At 40.2% G+C, this 21580-nt stretch overlaps 1 protein-coding gene and 1 long non-coding RNA gene across 10 annotated transcripts in view; one reads left to right on the top strand and one right to left on the bottom strand.

Annotated features, from left to right (window-relative positions):
• The first annotated feature begins 456 nt into the window (after nucleotides 1–456).
• LOC310892605 lies at nucleotides 457–12003 on the top strand. Its single transcript, XR_014578246.1, has 2 exons — nucleotides 457–5064; nucleotides 9228–12003. It is a non-coding gene; the product is annotated as an uncharacterized lncRNA (long non-coding RNA).
• MYCBP2 (MYC binding protein 2) overlaps nucleotides 11827–21580 on the bottom strand; it is a 197523-nt gene continuing 187769 nt past the window's right edge. For all 9 annotated transcript variants that reach the window (XM_083820540.1, XM_083820544.1, XM_083820543.1 and 6 more), the window contains 8 exons: nucleotides 20655–20787; nucleotides 20277–20380; nucleotides 19008–19196; nucleotides 18407–18514; nucleotides 17260–17469; nucleotides 15190–15297; nucleotides 14821–14986; nucleotides 11827–12637 (listed from right to left, as the gene is read on the bottom strand). In XM_083820540.1, coding sequence (XP_083676666.1) covers nucleotides 12522–12637; nucleotides 14821–14986; nucleotides 15190–15297; nucleotides 17260–17469; nucleotides 18407–18514; nucleotides 19008–19196; nucleotides 20277–20380; nucleotides 20655–20787 — 1134 coding nt within the window. In that variant the 3' untranslated portion in view covers nucleotides 11827–12521. The remainder of the gene's footprint in view (nucleotides 12638–14820; nucleotides 14987–15189; nucleotides 15298–17259; nucleotides 17470–18406; nucleotides 18515–19007; nucleotides 19197–20276; nucleotides 20381–20654; nucleotides 20788–21580) is intronic.

Here is a 21580-nt window from a genome sequence, read left to right as displayed (position 1 = left end):
TAATAAAAGCACTTCAAATTTAACATGTCTTGAGACATTTCCTTTAGCTCAGCCGTTATAGTTCCGTGTGTATTTACAAGTCTCAGTGTTCAGCCTTCAGCTTTTCAGGAAAATCTTGAGATGAGAGGTGGGTTATCACTTTGAGCATTAATGAGTATCTCAGTCGTGCTTGTAATAGCATATAATAGCTGTGTGACTGTGACTGTCACTTGTTGAGTTCTACAGAACAGCTTCATAAAACTTGGAAGATAACAAGGTGTGTTTGTGGCTGAAGCCAATTCTCACTCAAGAAAACTGAAGGAACTGTTCCGCTGTCTCCACCTATAAATGTTAGGTTTCTTTCATTGTCACTGTTCTACTTCGTAAGGGTTGGCTGTCTAAAGATAACAGCCCCCAGTTATAGTTTCTGGTAATGACAAGTTATACAGAACTTGAAAGTTTCTGGATATGTGGGAAAGGAAGGTAGAATGGGTTGACCCCAGTACCTGTGCTTATTATCTACTGCTTAATAATGAATGCAAAGCGAGCAGTTCATGCACCTCCTGATAGCCTCCTGTATTGTTTTCAGGTGGTGTTATGCTGGTGATACGATGTGACTGATCCATGTCATGCAAGGTCAGAAATACCTTTTCACCAAGACTAATGTTCTGATGAAAATCTGGTGTCTGCAGAAAAATAAAATAAAATAATAATAATAATAAAAAAGAACATTGTGTGGTAAAGGACTCAGAAGATGTAACAGGCCTACAATTTCCTTATTTCAAGGTAATTTATAACCCTTAATGCATTATCTGAGTGTTGATGTGTTGACTTACTGGGAGAGACTTGTTACACTACCTCACAGTTTTATTTTACTGCCTGATATTTGGTATGAAAAAAGTTTGCTTCGGTGCCTGTGCCCTTATTTGCTGTGCTGTAATTGCTTGTGTAAGTTTTAGGCATGCTAAGTGTAGGAGGAGAAGAGGACAAGTGCAGCAGGAACTCTGTTTCTCACACTAGTAGGGGGCATAGCAGCCAAAATCATCAAGGAGGGCAGCTGCAGCTCTACACTGAACAAAATCAGGCCCAGGACATGGTGGAAAGCACTGCAAGCTGTGTCAGTAGCATCTGTTGGTGAAGCATGAGAATGGGGGAGTTTGCCAGGACTGAATAAAAGAAAACCTAGGAGCTGGTGGTGTGGGTATCTTCTGGCACCTTGTAGCTGGCTCTGGGCAAAGCCATGGTGTTTATAGAGCTCTTAGGCTCTGAGGTAGCTGGTGACAGCAGAGAAAGAAAGGTCCAAGTAGCAAAGGTCCAAAGACAGCATTCATAGGTCTCTGGGCTGGTTTGTGAAAGAGCTGTGGGGCATTCTGGAAACATCACCAGTGACTGTGGCTGAGAAGTGCCATGAGAGGAATGGTAATGAAACAACTTCTGAAAGGGTCATTCACTCACCTCTGAATATTGAGTGAGTTGCATGTAGTGCACCTGGTCTTGACCTAGAATTACCAAGGTATCTCATCAACATTTTCTTGAACAATTTTAATCTTCCCGAATGGCTCAGCGGTGACGGAGGACATTGTGTCATACAGTCACTACATTTTTCAGACAATACTGTATTTTGACCAGTCTTTGGATTTGACCAGTCTTTGGATTTTGACCAGTCAGGGAAGATTTTCTGGGAGAAAGGAAGCATTTACACTGTTAGAAGACAGCACCAGGGACTGATAAAATAAGTCTGTATTGTCTATCACAAACAAGGCCATATAGAACAGGAACTGAAACACCCTTTTTTTACAAAAAGGAGCCACAGGTGAAACGATCCTTAAATCAGTGGGTCTCAGCTTAAGGCTTGCAGACAGGACTTTCCGATGCTCATGGGCATGGAAAAATAAAAATATAAAACTAAGGATGAGTGACAGCAAGGCAGAGTGTTGCCTGCAGCAGGTGGATTACTTGGTGGTGGTGTTCATGCTGCAGTAAATGCTGGGGTTCATTGCTTTAAAAGGTTCCTCAAAACTCAATGTCTGGATATTATTTCTGTCTCTGGAGTCGATAGTGATTCCTTCCAGATGAATCCTCATCTGTGAAAGCTATGATATCACTCTTCTATGTTTTGTAGGACTACGTAGTAAAATCCTCCATTTCCTGGTGCATCTCCGATGCAGTAATATCACGGCCTCTCTTTGGCAAGGAGTTCAGCCCGGACGGGCTGAGTGTGGCGAGCCATGTGAATGACAGCACAGGCAAGAACTGAACGTTTCCATGTCACGGGCCGTGGGTCGCCAGCTGAGAACAACACTTGAGACTGACAGAAAGTGATAGCGCTGGGTCAGGCTGACTTGACAGTGTACTGGTACAGGAGCTTTTTGTTTTGCAGGAATTTTCTCTGTTCTGTGGGTGTCCCTGAAAATCAGCGTAGCTGTCTCTGCCAGCGGGTGAGGAGTTAACGTGATCAGCAAGATAGCAGTGGTGAAGTTAAAATCCCAAACAGGTTTATTGATAAGAGGGGGCCGGCATTTGTATTAGGATCGAATGCCTGGCTAACTAGGCACTGAAGGAGGGTACCTGGGCTCCTGCGTGGACACCCTAACACATTTTTTCAAATATGGGTCCAGGATTTTGTTTCTAACTCCCATATCCCAGCATTGGGTGTGAAACCCAGATATTGTTCACCAATTCCTTGAATGCACAAGCGTGCTGGAAGAATAGATCCAGTGTCCTACCAGTAGGCACCTATTTGTGGGAAACACCAAGTTCAAACAGCAGTAAGCACCCGGGGCTTGCCAGAACATGTAATTTGGCTGGTGGGAGGGATGTAGTTGTGCCCTGCCTCCACCAGGAGGGAGATAAAGATATATGGACCCAGGCCATACAGTAGTACAGACCATACTGTGAGAAACAAAGTTGTGGGCTCTTTGGGAGCTGCTCTGGTGTGGGGTCCCTCTCGTGGGGTGCCGACCTTCCTGGGCTGCCCCTGAATGGGCTGCAGCATGGAGATCTGCTCCGCTGCGGTACACGATGGGCTGCGGGGGTCTGCCTTCCCCACCAGGGGCCTCGCTGTGGGCCGCGGGGGGCTTCGGCTCCGGCACCTGGAGCACCTCTGCACTGACCTTGGTGTCTGCAGGGAGGTTTCTCACTCCTCACTCTCCCAGCTGCTGTTGTGCAGCAGTTTGTTTGTTTGTTTCATTTTCTTGGGTGTGCTGTCATAGAGATTTGAACTGCATTGCTCATGGCTTGGCTCTGGGCAGCGGTGGGCCCCTTTGGAGCCAGCTGAAACTGGCCCTTATCTAACATGGGGCAGCTGCTGGATTCTTCTCACAGGGGCTACCACTGCAGCCCCCCTGCTACCAGAACCTTGCCATGTGAACCCAATACACTGAGGCAGCTAGGTCATTACTGGCCTGTAAAGTATCAAGGCTTAAAGTAACTAATGAAACCGTAAATGTGATGGGGGTAGAAGGGACTGGGATACCAGTGCTACTTTTTGGGGACACCAAGCTGAGACTAGGGATGTAATGATTCCTGGGCAATTATTGTATGTACCCGAGGCAGGGACTAACTGGTTGGGAGAGGATTTGATAATGAAATTGGGCATTCAAATAGTAAATCGTTAGGCTGGAATAACGGTATTATTAATGGGGTGCTCTCAGACCCTGAGAGCAAAGATATATTTGCCTTTGAGTGGAAAGACCCTGAAATGGGGCGGAAGCAGCAATACAGATGGAATACAGATGGACAATTTTACCTTAGGGGTTTACAGGGCCACCAATTTATTTGGGCAAGTTCTAGAACAAATTTTGGAGTAATTCCAACCTCCAAAGGAGGTGTTACTGTTACAATATGTGGATGATCTTTTATTGTCAGGACGCGAGAAAACAGCTATGAAGGAAGGCACTAACAAGCTATTTGACTTTCTAGGAAAACAGGGCGTGAAAGTATTGGGAAAATAAATTAAAATTCATAGAAAGAGAAGTCAAATATTTAGGGCATCTAGTGTCTGGGAGGGAATGAAGAATAAATCCAGAGAGGATTCAGAGATTTGTTGAGCTACCCCTACCCAAAACTAAAAAGAAGTAAAAGTTTTAAGAGAAAGAGGTTTTTAAGGAATTAGGAGTCACGAAGTCCAAAGGAAAACAGATACTCCCTGATGGGAGAGAAATGCTGAATAAAGTACTAATGAGGCAAATATTAACTGTTTTACATCAAGAGGGTCATTGGGGAATTCAAGCAATGTGTGATGCTGTGCTATGGAAATATGTATGTGTAGGAATATATATACTCTGGCTGAACAAGTATGCAGGAGATGTGTAGTATGTCAAAAGGTAAATAGGAAAATTATCTGCAGTCAGCCCAAAGAGGAGTGAGAACCAGGAATTCAACCCTTCCAAAATGTACAGGTAGATTTCACAGAACTCCTTACAGCAGGATTTAAATACTTATTAGTCTTGGTAGATCATTTGTCAGGTTGGGTGGAAGCTTTCCCTTCAGTATCTGCTACTGCGAACAGAGTAACTAAAGCCAATCTAGTACAAATAACTCCCAGGTATGGAATTGTTGAAAATATTGACTCTGATCAAAGAAATCACTTTATGTCAGAAATATGGCAAGGGCTAATGTGGAATCTAGGAATTAAGTGGAAATTTCACACTCCTTGGCATCCTTCCTCTTCTGGAAGGGTGGAGGGGCTCAGACAGTAAGGAAGCAATTGACTAAGTTCTGGAAACTCGGCTTTCCCAAACGAAGTGCTTACCTTTGGCACTTCTCCAAATTCAAACTGCACCAAGAAAAGATGTGGGAGTTTCACCATATGAAATATTATTTGGATTGCTGTACATGGACAAAGGGAATGAGTTACCTCAGTTCGAAACAAAAGATGCTTTTCTTAAGAACTATATACTCGGGCTGTCGTCCTCTTTGTCATCTCTCAGGACCCGTGGACTGTTAGCTCAAACCCCACCCTTGGAAGCCCTGATCCATCCATTCTGAGCAGGAGATTGGGATCTGATGCGAACGTGAAGAGAATTGAAACTGCAACCTGAGTGGGACGGACTGTTCCAAGTGCTCCTGACTACCGAGACGACAGTAAGAATGGCTGAGAAAGGGTGGTCTCATATCTGGGTAAAAGCATCAGTTAACCCTGATACCTGAGAGACTGCATTAACAAAGGCTTTTAAGGTTAAAACTGTTAAAACTATCTATTGTAAACCTTTAACTTCTCCTTAGAAGAATTCTTAATGAATTAATGAGTAAAAGGGATTGAATTACACAGACTTGGAGTGTTTCCAGGGAACACTCTCTGGAAGTGGGAGAAAGGGGGGTATTTAATCCCCACCAGAAGAATCCTTATTAGTTTGTGATTTTTATAGTTTTTCTTAATTATTTCTTAATTATTATAGGGGTGTATATATATATATAGAAAGGATGTATTTTAGGTTTATCTTAGTAATACCTATTCTTAATGGATTAGTGATAGAATAGAGGGAAAAATCAGCATTTCCAGTTAATCCAGAATATCTCTTGAGTTCTATGTCGAAATAATTGTTGGATTTGCACCCAGATGCCTAGAAAGACTGAAGAGGCCTTGTCCCTGATTGCTATTTCCAGCAGCAACTGTGTCTGGATTCTCTAGATTTCTAAAAATGACAGATCATACTCAGTCCCGGGAAGGAATAGATTTTGAAGTTGAGCTCCCTACACATAGTTCTGGCTACTATATACTGTGTTATCAAAGGTGCCTTTTAAACAACATTGATAGAAAACTCAGGGGGCAATATTACTGACCCTGGGTGTGGAAATATCCATGAAAAAGGGAATAATACATACTGTACCGAATATGGTAGCCACAGGAATGCTAATATACATAATGCACACCAGATACGACATGAGAATCCTGTAACCGGATGGCCTGTCCTGAATGGCAAGGAGTGGTACTGGCTATGTGGTAATAAAGCCAGGAAGGTGTTGCCCCTAGGATGGAAGGGAGCTTGCACCCTGGAGGCAATAATTCCAAATGTAACTATTATTGAAGACCCACAAAGCCAAAGCCCCCTGGAGACCACACGTAGAATTAAGCAGACTTCAGATAATCCTCTAGTAAAATTCTCTAGCATTTCAGTTTTGCAAGGTGGTTTTACTTTGGTTAGGAGTGAGTGAATTAGAAAATGCTATTGTAAATAGCTATAATTGAAGAACTAGAAAATAAGTTTCATAAGTTTGCAAAAATAGTACTCTAGAATCGAATAGTATTAGATTTATTAATAACCTCATAAGCAGGAGCGTGCACTACAATTAATACTAGTTGCTGTATATGTGTAGATCAAATGGGATGAATTTGACTGATCTCAAAAATATTTGGGAAAAAAAAAAAACACAACAAGATCCTACATAGAGTAGCTCAAGATGACACTTCCTGAGGATTTAGAAACATTTGGGAGAAACTAATTTCTTGATTACCTGAATAGAATTGGCTCAAACAACTATTTGTTGGTATTGTAATAATAATGGCATTGTATATCTATCATCCCCTGTGACATCCGAAGAAGAATATTGCACCTTAATTTTGGAAAAACTCGAGTGCGGTATGTGAAGAGGTGCAAAAACAATAGAAGTAAGAAAAGAAGAGGGGGGAGTTGTGAGAAACAAAATTGTGTTTTTGCAGTAGAGAATTACTTTTCTGTATTCCAAGGTAGTTGTGTAGTCATAATAAGGAGAAACGCTAAGTAGATAAGTGGACAGTAGAAGGCCTCACTGTTCCAAAATAAGGTAGAAGCTTGAGAAAAACAGGATGAGCAGTGTGAGAACAGTAAAACAAAGATCACAAGTTCTCAAAACATAAGAAAAGAGAAATTAAAGGGTTGAAAAAAAAGAAAAATTGTACATATATAGTATAGAGGAGCGTTGAGGAGCTTGTGAACCTGTAGTACTCAGCCAATGAGGAAACAGAGGAGGTGATCAGGTGTCGGGTAATAGGGAATAAAAGGCTATGATTTGTTTACTAAGATGTGCTCCTGATTGACAGGACACCCGCCATTGCAAGAGCAAATAAAATAGCTTCACAGAAGATCCTGTCTGAAGAAAATTATTTGAGATTTTTCTCACAATACTACACTAGTAGTATGGGAAAACTCAAAGGAGTGGAGGTAGAGACAATAGTCTTAACAGTAACAATGGCTTGAACTGAGATGTCATTGTTCAAATCCTGTTTGTACTGGGGAAAATGGGGACAGAGGTAGATGCAGATGGGATCTATCATCTTACCTTAAACGTAGGACAGCAAAACCCACGGGACAGGTTGCATGGGGTGAGCTACCCTGGGCATGGGATCATCCCTGTTGGTATTACTGCTCCTTGACAGAGTCCGCTGACAAAACCTGCCTCTAGGGCTGGCATTCAGATCCACCACTCAGGTTGCTAAGCCTCATCGTCAGGAACTGTCGTTTGGATGGAGAATTACTGCTGGTGGGCAGTACCCTGCCCATCATACCGCACCGCCTGAACCTCCAAGCGTTCAGACGTGTTCCGAGGCTAGCCCAAAGCAATACCTCACGCACTGTTTAACACTTCCAGTGACCAAACCCCGCATTAGGTGCACAGGAATAATCAGTTGCATCCAAAGTGACTGGAATTCAGCTAGCAGGAGACAGCCAATGTGAAACCTTGTGGTAACAGCGGAGAGCGGTGACTGGGGTGCCCCCTCTGTCCCAGCAGACCACGGAGGTGGCTGTCACTCTACAAACACACTGGTTAGCTGGCAGGGGCATCTTTGGGAGGCTGTCGACGACTCGTGATGCCCTCTTATGTCTGCTTGCTGTGCTGTTGTTTGCAAGCTGCTTGTTGTTCTGTATGCGGCTGCATCTATATTGCTACATCCAGTGAAAACCTGCCACCTGCAGTGCTCGCTAGCGCAAGGGTAACTTGCACACCCCAGAAGTGAGAGCAGGTGTGCAACAGCACAGCCCTTCCAGTGTGCCTTGGGCAGGGGGACACGAGACATCTACAACCACTGCACTCTTGTCACCTGCAATGCCTGCAGTGGATCGAGGAAGGGGCTGGGGCAAAAAAAAAAAGTAAAGTTTGAGTTATATCCCGAATGACTAGGTGGTCCTGAAGCTCCCTAGCTAGTCTCTGCACAGGTTGAAACAATGACCTAACTTACTGCAATCTAATTTAGGACTAAGGAATGCCATTTTTTAAGGATCAAAATTATCAGTCCCTGATGGTGACTGGTTAATTGTTCGTGCTGTATTAACTGTAATTGTTTTGTGCTCAGTAGGTGCACATACACCCGTGAAAGTTTAAGCTTTGTAAATTAATGGTGTATAAGCCAAGTGGGAGTACCGTGGCCTCGCCTTGGCCAGGAGCTGTGTATAAATTGGCTGAGCAGCACGTGGTGAGCTGTGGCACGCAGGGTGGCGCGAACAAGAACCGAGTATTTCCATTGCGTGGGCTGCGGAGCGGCGGCTGACAGACGCGTGTGCGAAACGGCTGGAAAGGCATACAGCAGCCTCGCCGCGGGCTGATCTGATTAGTGGCCTGTGCTGACATCTGGCTATAATCTGCAGCGGAGATCAGCACAGGGGGGAGATGTGGTGACGTGAATGTCTGGCACGGCGTTGAAGCAGAGCGTCCAAGGTGTGAGCATTACGCGGGGCAGCTGAGCTTGACCCAGGAGCCCGATGCTTGCGCTTGACCGTGCCATGCCCCTGCAGCAGTAACTGGTGAGGGTCAGTCGTGTGTGTGGGAAGTGTTTCCTTGACACTGCCCATCCTTCGCTCAGTCCACTAAATACACCGAACCTCAGTGTCATCTTGTTTGGTGTCCCTTTTCCTGCTGTGAGAACATTTTACTAAATTGATTCTAGAGTTATCCTAAAATAGAAGTCTTAAATTTTCAAAAGTAGGATTAAAGGTAATTTGTAACTATGGTACTACAGTTGGGAAATTTTCTAAAGATGATAGTGGGTCAGACACTTCAGACTTGTCTGCTCTGCCTGTTAATCATTTTTCCGTAACTTCAGAGCCACAGGGACCTATATCAAGAGCCTGTGCTGCAACTACACCAGGCCTGCCAGATTCTCACACACTATAGGTAGGTGCAACATCCACTGAAGACATTGACTGAGAATGGACTGGAAGGAACCAGCAGCTCTTGTAATCCCTAAATATTAATAAAAAGCCAGTACAGTAATGGGTTGCACCACGTTCCATTTTGGTACTTTTCCTCATCTCCTCTCTCTTTCCTCAAAGGAACCCAGAGTCACAGGAACCAAGTGAAGGAAGATGAGTGATGGTGGTGCTCCCTGGTCCCCACTTCCACCTCGATTGTTCTCATGCCAACAGCCAGCCTGCGATGGAAAGAAGGAAATAACCTCCTCCACGGTCTCCTGCCCTATCTCAAGCAGGACCACGTGCTCCAGTTGTGCTGCACGCAAATGGCCACAGTTTAACTGAGAACAATGAAGAGCAGAGAAGGGTACTGAGGAACAGTTTTTCTGATTGTCTGTCTCCTACTTATAAAACATATCAGAGGGGGTGTAAATACTCTTAGGTTTCCTCAGTCTTACTGCAAAAAGATTACAGCCTCGGGCTGTGAATTTCCTTGGACACATTTCTAGTTACTTCCTTCATTCAAAGACTATGTGGAGAGAGGCAGATAGAAGTCCTGGAAAGTAAAGGTAACGTGATTCCTCTCTGTCTTCAGTACACCTAGATTATTCACTCCCTGGCAATCTGTGAAGTGGTTCAAGCATAAAGTGCTCTACTGACTTGCTGTTTTGAGGGTAAGCAATACCAGCTTAGCAGTGGGGCATTTGTCCATTTCCTCAAATACAACTCAAGTGAAAAAAAAAAAAAAGAAAAAAAAGCAACTTGGGATGCACACATCTAAGGCAGTATTTAAGACGGGGAACATAGGGTGAGAATACCCAGGGGATCCTTGTTTTCTTGGCAGAGCCAACACGTGGCCTATGGGACTGAGCACAGCAGGCTCACCTAACTCTACAGCAGCAATTTAAGGTCATCTCACCCTTGCCTACCTCTAGAAGAACTGGCACTTCTGCAAAGAACAAGGCCAGCTCAGCTCATTGTCTTCTCAAGAGGAACTAGTTTCCGCAGAAATGTAAGGCCCTAAATTTCTGGCTACCTCTTTGGTTTCCTACCAGATGCAGTCCTCCTGGCCAACGCTCTTGTGCAGCTACTTCATGGCACACAGTAAATACTGGAGGCATCTTAAGAGAGGGAGAGACAGCAGGGAAAAAGCTGAGAGATCAACTATTCATAACTTCACTGGGGTGCAGGAAGAGGCTCCTGAAATGGAGAAACAGTAGCCAGAAAGCATTGGAAGGAGAAAAGGGTGGTGGATTAGGACAGAAATTAGCACCCAAGAATCCTGTTGAAGAGCAAGTGAACATGAGGCTTTGATTATGGGTGAGGGTGCGAGGTGGGGGCTGGGTTGTGATGGGAAGTCCACTCTGAATAGTATGAACAGGGAAATTCTTAATAAGTACACTGGGCTTTTCCACCTTCTGTCCTTTATACTCCCCAATGGTTTAATACCACTGGTATAATCAATCCAAATTTACTGCAATACATCCCAACCAATAGTTATATTAATTCTGATAACCCCAATAGTGCATTTCTTGCATAATGAGTAGAAGAGTCGTTAGAACATCATTCTGCATCTTTCAGCCTTCACCTACTATTCTGAAGTGACTCGGGCTGTCTAATTGGAGTTCATTGGCTATAGAAATAGCATCATCAGATACTGAGTAATGAATTTACGTTTTCAAAAAAAGACACTTAGTCTTCTTAAGGTCAGTAGTAGGTCTCTGGAAATATCTGTCAATATTAAAAAATGAACCATCAAACCTCAGGGCACAATGCCTACCCTTCACCTCTCGGAAGATGTTTTAGCACAAAAGCAGAGAAAAAGCTAATGATGTGTTACCATAAAGAAAAAAAAGGGGGGGGGGGGCAACATACAGCACTTCTTTCACTACATGTCTAGCAATTCTTTCACTACATAGCAATACTAGCAATTCTTTCACTACATGTCTATTATACAGATAATATAAAATACATTTGATTGTACACTAATACTTCTAACTTTCTATCTACTCTGACACTTCTTGCACTAATATTACTCACACACCTGAAACTGAATCATGGTACATCGCTGCTGTGAATGAGATAAATTGTACTTCACAGTGTGTTTTCCCCCGGTTATTCCAAATTGCAGACAGACGTTTACATTACAGATGTTTTAAGTTAGGAGAGATGGTTCCAGTCTGATCAAGATCCTCTGACATACCCGGATGCCTTCTATTAGTATCTTAACTATAAGAGCAGTTGCTCATGCCCACCAGTAAAGCACATCTCATTAACTCCAAGAAAAAAATAGAAAATGAATTGAGCATGCCTATCAGAGAAAAGCTAAAGAGAGTATCTTTCAGGAAAAAGCCTTTACTTGAAGTTATATTTTGCTTTCACTACAGAGGAGCAGAGGACTCTGTTAAATGAAAATTTGGGGATTCATGGCAAAAAGCTATTCGTCCTGGAAGTGGGGATGATATATTACTAAAAATTCTTAATAATTGATAAAAATAATATAAACTGAAGTCTTGTGTTTTGAAAACTGAATTGGAAATGCAATACTTCATATGAATGCTAATAAAATTATCCAGCTTTTCTTTTAAAGAAGATTTGAGCAGCATTTTTCATATCTTAAGTATTTCCATAATCAACCATTTACCCAACAACTTTCCTACTTTTTAAAAGAACCTACTGAAATAATGATGAGGAAAAATCCCTTGTATTAAAAACATTTCCAAAAATTAAGACTTACACATTTGTTAGACTTTCACTGTATAAAAATGTACAGTGGCTTTATTGACATGTACATTCCATTATGTTTACAGCTGCAAGATATGAGGCACACTCAGTATTGCACTTCATTAAAATTTCAGGCTCAAACATAACCCAGAAGTTTAAATGAAACTGCTGTTGTAATTTAATAATTCTTATACAGGACAAACATTGATACCTTTATATACAGTGTGATACTTGTTACATTTATGCCTTCCTAACACAATTTTTTTTTTAATAACAGTCTAGGAAATAAACCAGAATATTCCTCTTTCCCATCCCCACTTGTGATGCGTTACAATTGTACAAGATTACAAAAAGTCAGTATACAATAATCAATATTTTTTTTTCTTTCTCCTGAAAGCCAGCATCATTCATAGTCCACAGACACACAGATCCTTTAATAGCAATTATTTATTTGTAAATGTCCAATGTTTCCTAGCCGATGACTGTAATGGCCACATGCAAACACCTCACAAGTTTTGATGTCTCGGTTCAAAAAATGTCAATTTCTCACAGCAAGAATTATGTACATGATATTTGGCATCCTTCTTGCACTGTAAATTGTTCCTTTTACCTGGGTTATGAAATGGTCCCATCCTCATCCCAGCTGGACTTTATTTTCAGGACACTTGTGGGATGAGGGCACCTGTTTTGCTCTGGTTAAAAAAAAAAAGTCTAAAAAGTGTGAGCATTTCTGCAAACCCCACAACCCAGAGCAAATTCTTCACCAGTGGGTGGATGGACAACATGAAGCGGACATTCTGTTCCTTCAAGTTGTTTACCTTTGGGACCTACAAGGGATTTAAGAGAGAGGGAAGAAGAAGGGATCAGTGCTTGCAGATTCGATGTAAATTCAGATAACATACACATATACTAAATTTCCTCAAAGAACACATGAAATGAAGGTAATCACAGTATCACAGTATCACAGATTTCTAGGTTGGAAGAGACCTCAAGATCCTCGAGTCCAACCTCCGACCTAACACTAAGTACTCCACTAAACCATATCGCTAAGCTCTACATCTAAACGTCTTTTAAAGACCTCCAGGGATGGTGACTCCACCACCTCCCTGGGCAGCCTGTTCCAATGCTTAATAACCCTTTCGGTAAAGAAGTACTTCCTAACATCCAACCTAAAACTCCCCTGTCGCAACTTTCGCCCATTCCCCCTCGTCCTGTCACCAGGCACGTAGGAGAACAGACCAACCCCCACCTCTTTACAGCCTCCTCTAAGGTAACTGTAGAGAGCGATGAGGTCGCCCCTGAGCCTCCTCTTCTCCAGGCTGAACAAGCCCAGCTCCCTCAGCCGCTCCTCGTAAGACTTGTTCTCCAGACCCCTCACCAGCTTGGTCGCCCTTCTCTGGACTCGCTCGAGCACGTCCATGTCCTTCCTGTAGCGAGGGGCCCAAAACTGAACACAGTACTCGAGGTGCGGCCTCACCAGAGCCGAGTACAGGGGCACAATCACTTCCCTAGACCTGCTGGCCACACTGCTTCTTATGCAGGCCAGGATGCTGTTGGCCTTCTTGGCCACCTGGGCACACTGCTGGCTCATATTCAGCCGACTATCAACCAATACTCCCAGGTCCCTCTCGGCCAGGCAGCTTTCCAGCCACTCATCTCCCAGCCTGTAGCTCTGCTTGGGGTTGTTGCGCCCCAGGTGCAGGACCCGGCACTTGGCCTTGTTGAACTTCATACAGTTGGCCTCAGCCCATCGCTCCAGCCTATCCAGATCCTCCTGCAGAGCCTTCCTGCCCTCGAGCAGATCGACACACGCACTTAGCTTGGTGTCATCTGCAAACTTACTGAGGGTGCACTGGACGCCCTCATCCAGATCATCGATAAAGATATTAAAGAGGACCGGCCCCAGTACCGAGCCCTGGGGGACACCACTAGTGACCGGCCTCCAACCAGATTTGACTCCATTCACCACAACTCTCTGGGCCCGGCTATCCAGCCAGTTTCTAACCCAGCGAAGCGTACGCCAGTCCAATATGTCTGTATGGATATATGGTAGGCCTTCATTATTGATTCCTTATGAACTGATAAGAAAGAGCAGATGGAAAGGTGCTTTCACCCAGTCAAATTCAAGCAAGAAGTCTAAAGGCTAAATATGTAAAGAGAAATATTGCCATTCAATTAGATCTAACAAAATATGATCACATATTGTTAGCTTCCTAAAAGAGTTGTGTCAAACATCAAATTCATATTTAAAGGAAAAAAACCACCACAACTACCATCACCACCAAAAAAGATGAAACAGTAATTAAAGTAATTAAAACAATATAATTAAAATAAATCAAATTCATCAAAGTAGAAAAGGCAAAAAAGCTTACAGGAAGAGTAATTGAAATAAATTTCATCCAATCAATAACGTGGATAAAAATATCACAATCTAAAAGCAAAATCAGTGAATATGAACAAGAGTTGTACTCTGCAATAAAAAGTAATTTTAAGGTGTCAAAAGGAATTATTATTTTTTTCTGTTTACCTCTTTCATGTAAATATCTTAATCAAAAAGCTGTCACTTGTTCTTAACAGCAAGGAAAGTAACACGATCTAATGAGATCAGCATCAAATCAATGGCAGGTAAGTCAGAAACCAAGGCACCAGCTATATTTTGCACATGGCAGGTACCTAAGTCCAGTTACATGTTTTAATAGCAGCGTGTTAAATTTTTCAATATAATTGTAACACACCATGTCGCATCTCGGGTCTGAAGTGGTGTAGGTAAATTCAAATGTCTTTCTGTAACAAAGTAATGCTTAAAGGATCGGTGTGATCACATTGCCTGTATTAATGCCAGGAAAAAAAAAATAATCAAAAGCTTGCATAGAGGAAACCCATTTTAGTATTATTCCAGATACTGAATCCGACCCTAAAAATTATCAGCAAGAAAAGACAAGAACATCGGTTAGAACTAATTACTAATCTCAGCACTTAGTTTGTTAAATTTGCTCTGTAAAAATACTACCTGCAGGACAGTGTGGGAGTTCTTCTTTAGGGATGCTTGTCATTCTTTGGAAATCATCATGGCAAGCGTTGCAAAAATGTGTTGTCCCAAAACAGAAAAAAACAGCAACTGAACAGCAGTAGCGGCATTTGTACTCTAAGAAATCTGTACCGTGTTTGGGACACATCTAAATAGAAAGAAAATAAAAATTGATAAATGAAAGAGCAATGCTGTAACAATCCAAACAAACAATGTGTTTCTACATTTTTAGTGTATATCAGTATTATGTGATACAAATAATTTTGAATGAGTATGAATTATTGTATGGCTGACATACTCAGGATAATCTTTAGAATTAGATAAGAACTTCAGTACAAATTCTTTGCTTACCTGAGCCCTTGAAACATCAGAGCATGCACCGCAAATAAGCTCTCTTGGATCATAGTCATCTCCTTGTCCAGCCTCAGCATCACAACGAGCTTCGCCACCAAAGTATGCCTAAATTTCATATAGGAATGGTTGGACATTAAACAACAGACAACTGGTATTTTAACAAAATTGTTTTGTAATGGGAAAATGACGAATAAAGGCCATTACTGTAGTCTCCACTATCCTGAGTAATTCTTGACTCTGCTCACGTTATTCCACCAGGATACATTAGGGACAAAAATGTACCAGGTAAGACCGCCAACTCTGATGAATTTCTTCATAAAGTATTTTCACATGAAGTGGTGAGATGAGGTGAGGAGTAACATCCTTGCCTCCTTCATTACCATCTTATTAACTAATTAGACAATACATAGAATTCTTGCTCTAAGCATTCTCTCCTTTTTGCAGTGACAATTGTGACTCTATGACTGCAAAAGGCTAGGGAAAATGGTCTCAAGGCAAGTATAAGGAAGGAAAAAGTTAAGCAGACCACCTTCCCCCAAACTCTACAGACTAAAAGAACAGGGACCTTCCTAAGGGATGTATGTTAGGGCAGTAGATTGAAATTTGTGTTGAACAGGAGCTGGAGAAAGGGAAAAAAGTTAGAAATTAGTTAATTGAGTGTTGCTGTTAAGACATACACGCACAGTATGAAAGGGAATAATGAGATACAAGGGAAGGAAAAAGAGGCAAACAAGAAAAACAGAAACAGCATTAAATACTGGAAAGAAAGCGTAATGAAAAACAGTAAGAGTTTGAGAAAGATGAAAAAATAAAGTATTTTTGTAAGGGAGCTTAGAAAGGCAAGAAGCAAGTTGCTAAAGGATGAGAAGTGAAAATTAATTAACTGTGGGAGGCAGAAACATAAGTGAACTGAGAAACTGCATAGTATTGAGCTAGAGGGGCTGTCATTACTGCTCTTCTCTAGCATATGGAAGTCAGTCCTTTCTCCTCTATTTCCAAATTGAACATTTCCATTTAACATAACAATTACTGGTGTTCTCCTTGAAAATTTTATAATGAAATTGCCTCATTCCATTCATTCCTAAGGGAAAAAAGAAAAAGATGTGGGCAAGTTGGGCACTCAAATCAGCTTCAGATGAAAGAAACAATGGGATGGGGTCAGTGACAATCTACAATTTCTCTAACAGTAGTTAAACAATATTTGTCTCTTCTCTGCTGGTGGACCAATCAGGCTGTTTGTATATGTTTTTTCTCTTGATAAGTTTCATGTACTCTGCCTGAAGAAAATTATATATAGATGACCCAGAGCGCAGCAGGCTAGATGACACATACCCTGTTTCTATACTTCTTTTTTCATTCTTCTAGCTCACCTGGCCATCAGTTCTGTGATTTCTACACTTCAAAGGAACTCAAGATGTTAAGATCTGAATTTAGGCATAATCACTTAAGAGTTTCCTTAACCCCATACTGAACAACTGAACTAACACTTCTAGTGTCATGAATCAAAACTGAGAATACACTTTCCCATCTTTTAAGACTATTGCTGGGGAAAACCACACCGATAAGCTTGCAGAAGAGGTTGTTTTTCTGCCTCAAATTTGCTGTTTACTGAAGTTCTATTGAGCTCCAAGTAGGATAAAAGGTGCCCAGTTCAGGTGCAATCTTAGTGACAAACTCCCTATATCAAAGAGTTAAAATGAAACCTATATTTATAGCATTTTAATGTTCACGTGAAGTATGAGGTGGAAGTATGGCAAAGGGACAGTTGGCGTTCTGCTACAGTATCATTTACACATTCTTTTAAGAAGCCTATCACCTCAATCTGTTTTCGGTTTCTGAATTCCTCTGTACATACTTTTGAGCTTTACAAAGTAAGACACTATGTACGTCTAACTTGCTCAATGTTTGTTTTTAATTCTTTTTTATTTTTTAAGGTTTAACATAATTTCTTTTCTTGCTTTCCTACTCCATACACAATATATTAATTGTATGTTCCGTTCTTTAAGAAGTGACTTTTGAACCTTATGATAACATACATTTAATTTGAAAAAATACTAATAGTCATACCTTTTTGCATTTGTAGCAAACATAATAAGCATATCTGTTCATGGCATAGCCAGCTGGGTCATTATAAAATCTAACACCTGGTGTTGTGATGGCCTCACTCTTGTGCAACCCTTCATACTCCAATCTCATCAATGCTTTTCTCCTTACATCTTCATAGAGTTCTTTGATTGGATCAAGCAAATCCTTTAATACTGTATGATTGATTTTGTTCTAAAAAACAAAACAAAACAAAAAAAAACAATTAAAATATCTTTCATCTTTATTACAATACCTGTAGTAACTTGTATTGTGGTCAAACACAAATAGCACAATGGATGTCATAAGAACATAAGCACTCAGGTAATGGACATTTCAAAAAAAAAAAAAGGTTGATAAATATTTCATTTGATTCTGGAATACATTTTTAACAAAAATGGCCTTTTGTTATACGAAATCAACAGACCTCACAACAGACTGTAACAACCACAAAGGGATGGTAAAAAAGGTACATGAAATATTCACCCTAGCACAGGAACATTCTGGTTATGTTTTCTCTAATTTTGCTCCTTTTTGACTTACTACTCAACAATTAAGAATAATGACTTTTAGTCCTCCGTACCAAGTCTTTATCATTTAATAAATTACCAAAAAGCAGCATGAAGGAAGAAACACAGCATGCACAAATGCCTGACAAATTTAACACTCCTATGGCTTTAAGGTGCTTCTCTGCAGATACCATGTAATTCTTCAGCTCTGCACTTCTGCCACTGATGAGCAAAGCAGATTTAAAAGGTGTACGTAAAATGGAGAATCCAGGTTTCCTGCTTGAGACTATGTGAATTAAGATTACTTCTTCCCCTTTCCCCCCAGTGCCTAAAATGGGAATTTACAAGCAGATGGTGCTATGAATAAAACAGCATTAAGGTAATGTCTGCATTATGCTTACTTTTTAAGAGGAGCCTTACTTTAGGGAATAGTAGGGAAGGTAAAAAGATACATCAATGAGATGCATCCATCATCTTTTTTAGAGACATGAGAAATTAAGGAAACAAGTGATGTATATCCAATTTATATTACAACAAGCAATATAGTATTTTAAAAAGTGTGGGGAGAGAGAGAGTATTAGGTAATTTGTTTGATCTACACAGTAAACACATAGATCATTTACCTTGCAAATAGGACAGGACATAAACCCAAAAGTTATCCTTGGCCCAAGCCATCTGTTTTCTAGTACACGTTGACAGCATTGCAAATGGAAAACATGGCTGCAGTCCAACTTTAGGGAAAAAAAGAACAAACGAACATTGAAGTTACATTAACCACTAAAATTTAAGTAGTTACTTGCTTTTAAGTGGCAACATATACAAAACACAAAATTAATTTACTTAAAATCCTGGAGGACCCCTACTTTCCTCTTAATAAAGAAATGAATGAATATTAAATGTTTGTTAAAATCATAACCCTTCCATTCTAGAACAACCAGGGGCTGTATAAAATATATATGATGTATATCTGTTATCTTAGTTGTTTTTCTCATTTATATATTTCAAATAAAGTAAACATAGCAAGTTAAGTTGATACAACCTGCTTATTTGAAACAGCAGTAATACCAGGAAAAAGAAAGCATTTCAAGTAACTTAAGTACTGTTACTGGGTCTGTTTTGAAAATTTTAACAGTGTGATTTGAAGGACTTTGTATTTTAGCTTCTTCGACATTTAATATTAAAACCACAATATTATCTTTCAAAAAGGGGGGAAAAAAGATGAACCTGGATAGCTGGTGCTGCTGAAAGTGCTTCAGTAAAACAGATCATACACATGTCATCAGCATCTTGTTTAAGAGTGGTAGCATTCTTATCACAACCATGCAAGCATGGTAGACAGTGCTCTTCATTCTTAACACCTCCACATGGATGACCGCAGGAATGTGTCTTGCTGCAGGCAATTTTAGCATACTCCTATTAAAAGTAAACAATCATCTTACTTCTCCCTCCAAAGAAGAGTTTGATATCACGCTACTTTTTGAAGGACTGCTGGTTCATGCAATAAACTGAGATGAAAGAATCACTATTCATACTGCTGTCCGCTGCTAGAGGAAGTACTCGAGAAAAACTGAACATTTTGTGTACATTAAGTACAATTCATATCTTCAGTTACCCATAAAGTATCACTCCTGGCATAAAGAAACCATGATTTTAAAACTGTAACATTTCATTTTAATATAGAGAAATATTCTTTGATCTTCCACATGTATTTTGTATATTAAGTACCTCCCATGTAAACACTGCTTGCCCTGTATTAAAACACATTATGAGCTGTTTATTAACTAGCATAAAATGCTTTTAGAAATGATGCTTATATGAAAACAATATTTTAACCACCTCTAATTTCAAGCCCTAATAAGTAGAAAACTATTGTAAATTGCCAAGAAGCCAACAATGAATTGAGCCGAAATATTATTACAATAATATAATATATAGGCTGGAAGAGAAAAAGAAGATGTAAACGTGCAACACAAACATAAATAAATAGTGTACCCTAAAAAATTGGTTGGGATTTGGCCCTCTGCCAAACATACCTCTGTACCTGGATTGTAAGGGCATAAAGCCACTCAGGACACATGCATACAATAGGCAAATCCGGCCAAACAACCCCAAATCTTGTATGTTCTATGCTCACATAATATATACAGGCTGCTACACAAACTACAAGCTTTCCAGTACACTAGACTTTATGTTGACAGAGTGTATTTAACTTTTTATTTGGAATACTACTGTGAAAACCTGAGATACTTTTGAAGATAATGAAACTACCTAGTATTTCTGTTGAGTGTTGGTGTTTGTAGCTTATAATTAAGCTAAACATTTACCAACTGGGAAATATTTGAATCATATTACCATACTCAATATTCAAACCTTTTTCATGAGCGAACTCATTTAAAATGGGCACAAGGATAAAGTTTACTCAAAATAAGGTCTGATCCTACAGTCTCTTCTATTTCATGCATCTCCCAATGACTGATAATTATTAATACACACCTGGCAATCTGTGTCAGAACAAACGCTTCCCACTGCTGATAATTCTGTTCCACTCCTACAACCACAGAAACGACATGCTTCGGAACTGCTAGTGGTCGGTTTGCCTATGTCCACAAAAGGAAACAAAAATAAAAACTGTTGTAACAAAACATAAGTGACTGATATCCTAAAAACAGACACCTGAACAACAATCACATAAAACAACCTACCAAACAATAACTCTTACACATTTAAAATGTCTTATTTTTATTAACAAACAGCAATCAAAAGCATTTCCCTAAAGCAAGTGAAAATCCTAACTTTTTTTTTTTTTGACAAATGCTCAGGTAAAAGGCGTGTATAAACAGGAAAAAGAGCAGCTAACACAAGTTGTTTTACCTGTCTGTTCTCTAAACTCCACCATAGCCTTCATAGTTTTAGAATCTGCTAATGCCATCAGCCAGAAAAGCTTGGTCCTACCACAACCCTCATGAAGATCAACTTTGATAGCTTCTTCTTCTTCTTTGAATACCTGTCAGGTTAATCAAAAAGATAATAAATAGCATTTCTATGTTATTTTTGCCATTTTCTCGTTGGATTCTGAACAGATATTTTTAAGTTTCTGTCAAATTTGTCTTCTACAAGCTATTTTTCCTCTATAGATTGTGTATGTTGTACATATAGCAGAGTGGATAGAGGTTTTGTGTTTTTAAAAGTAAGAATACATAAAATTATCACTTGGTATAACATGACTGGGAAGCAATAGTGCAGAAATGCTAAGAAAAGAGTTAGACTACATTTTTTCTAATTTAAAAAATATGGAGCTTGGAGTTCCTAACTGCTATTTAACTACTTCCGTATGCCACAGAGTACTAAAAGCACAAGATAACAACAGAAATACCTTCATATAACCATGTCAGAAGTTTATCAAAGCCACACTGATAGTTATGGTCGTTATTTATAATACTATGTACTATATAATGACAGTTATATAATACATAAATATATAATAATAACATTTATCACTTTCACGTAAATACGCAGTGAATACTTTTAGCTAAAATCAGGAAAATTCAATTTTTTTTGCAAAATCAAAAAGCTGCATGAGATCCTTAGTGGACTTTATGCAGTCTCTTCTTTTTCTCCTTTCCTAAGTTTCAAAGAAAGTTCTGTTTTTATCTATTTCACCTGTAATGCAATAACAGTTAGAATTTTCCTGTGTATAGATGTATAAACTCAAGCTATGTTTTAATTTATACTGGAATCAGAAAAGAAAAACCCTAATAGCTTCACAAAGGATTCACCTGAACAGGTCATAGTAAACT

Source organism: Anser anser, assembly GCF_964211835.1.
Source record: "Anser anser genome assembly, chromosome: 1".
Lineage (NCBI taxonomy): Eukaryota > Metazoa > Chordata > Aves > Anseriformes > Anatidae > Anser > Anser anser.
The sequence above is the reverse complement of the archived record's forward strand: the minus strand, read 5'-3'. Positions and strand labels throughout refer to the sequence as shown.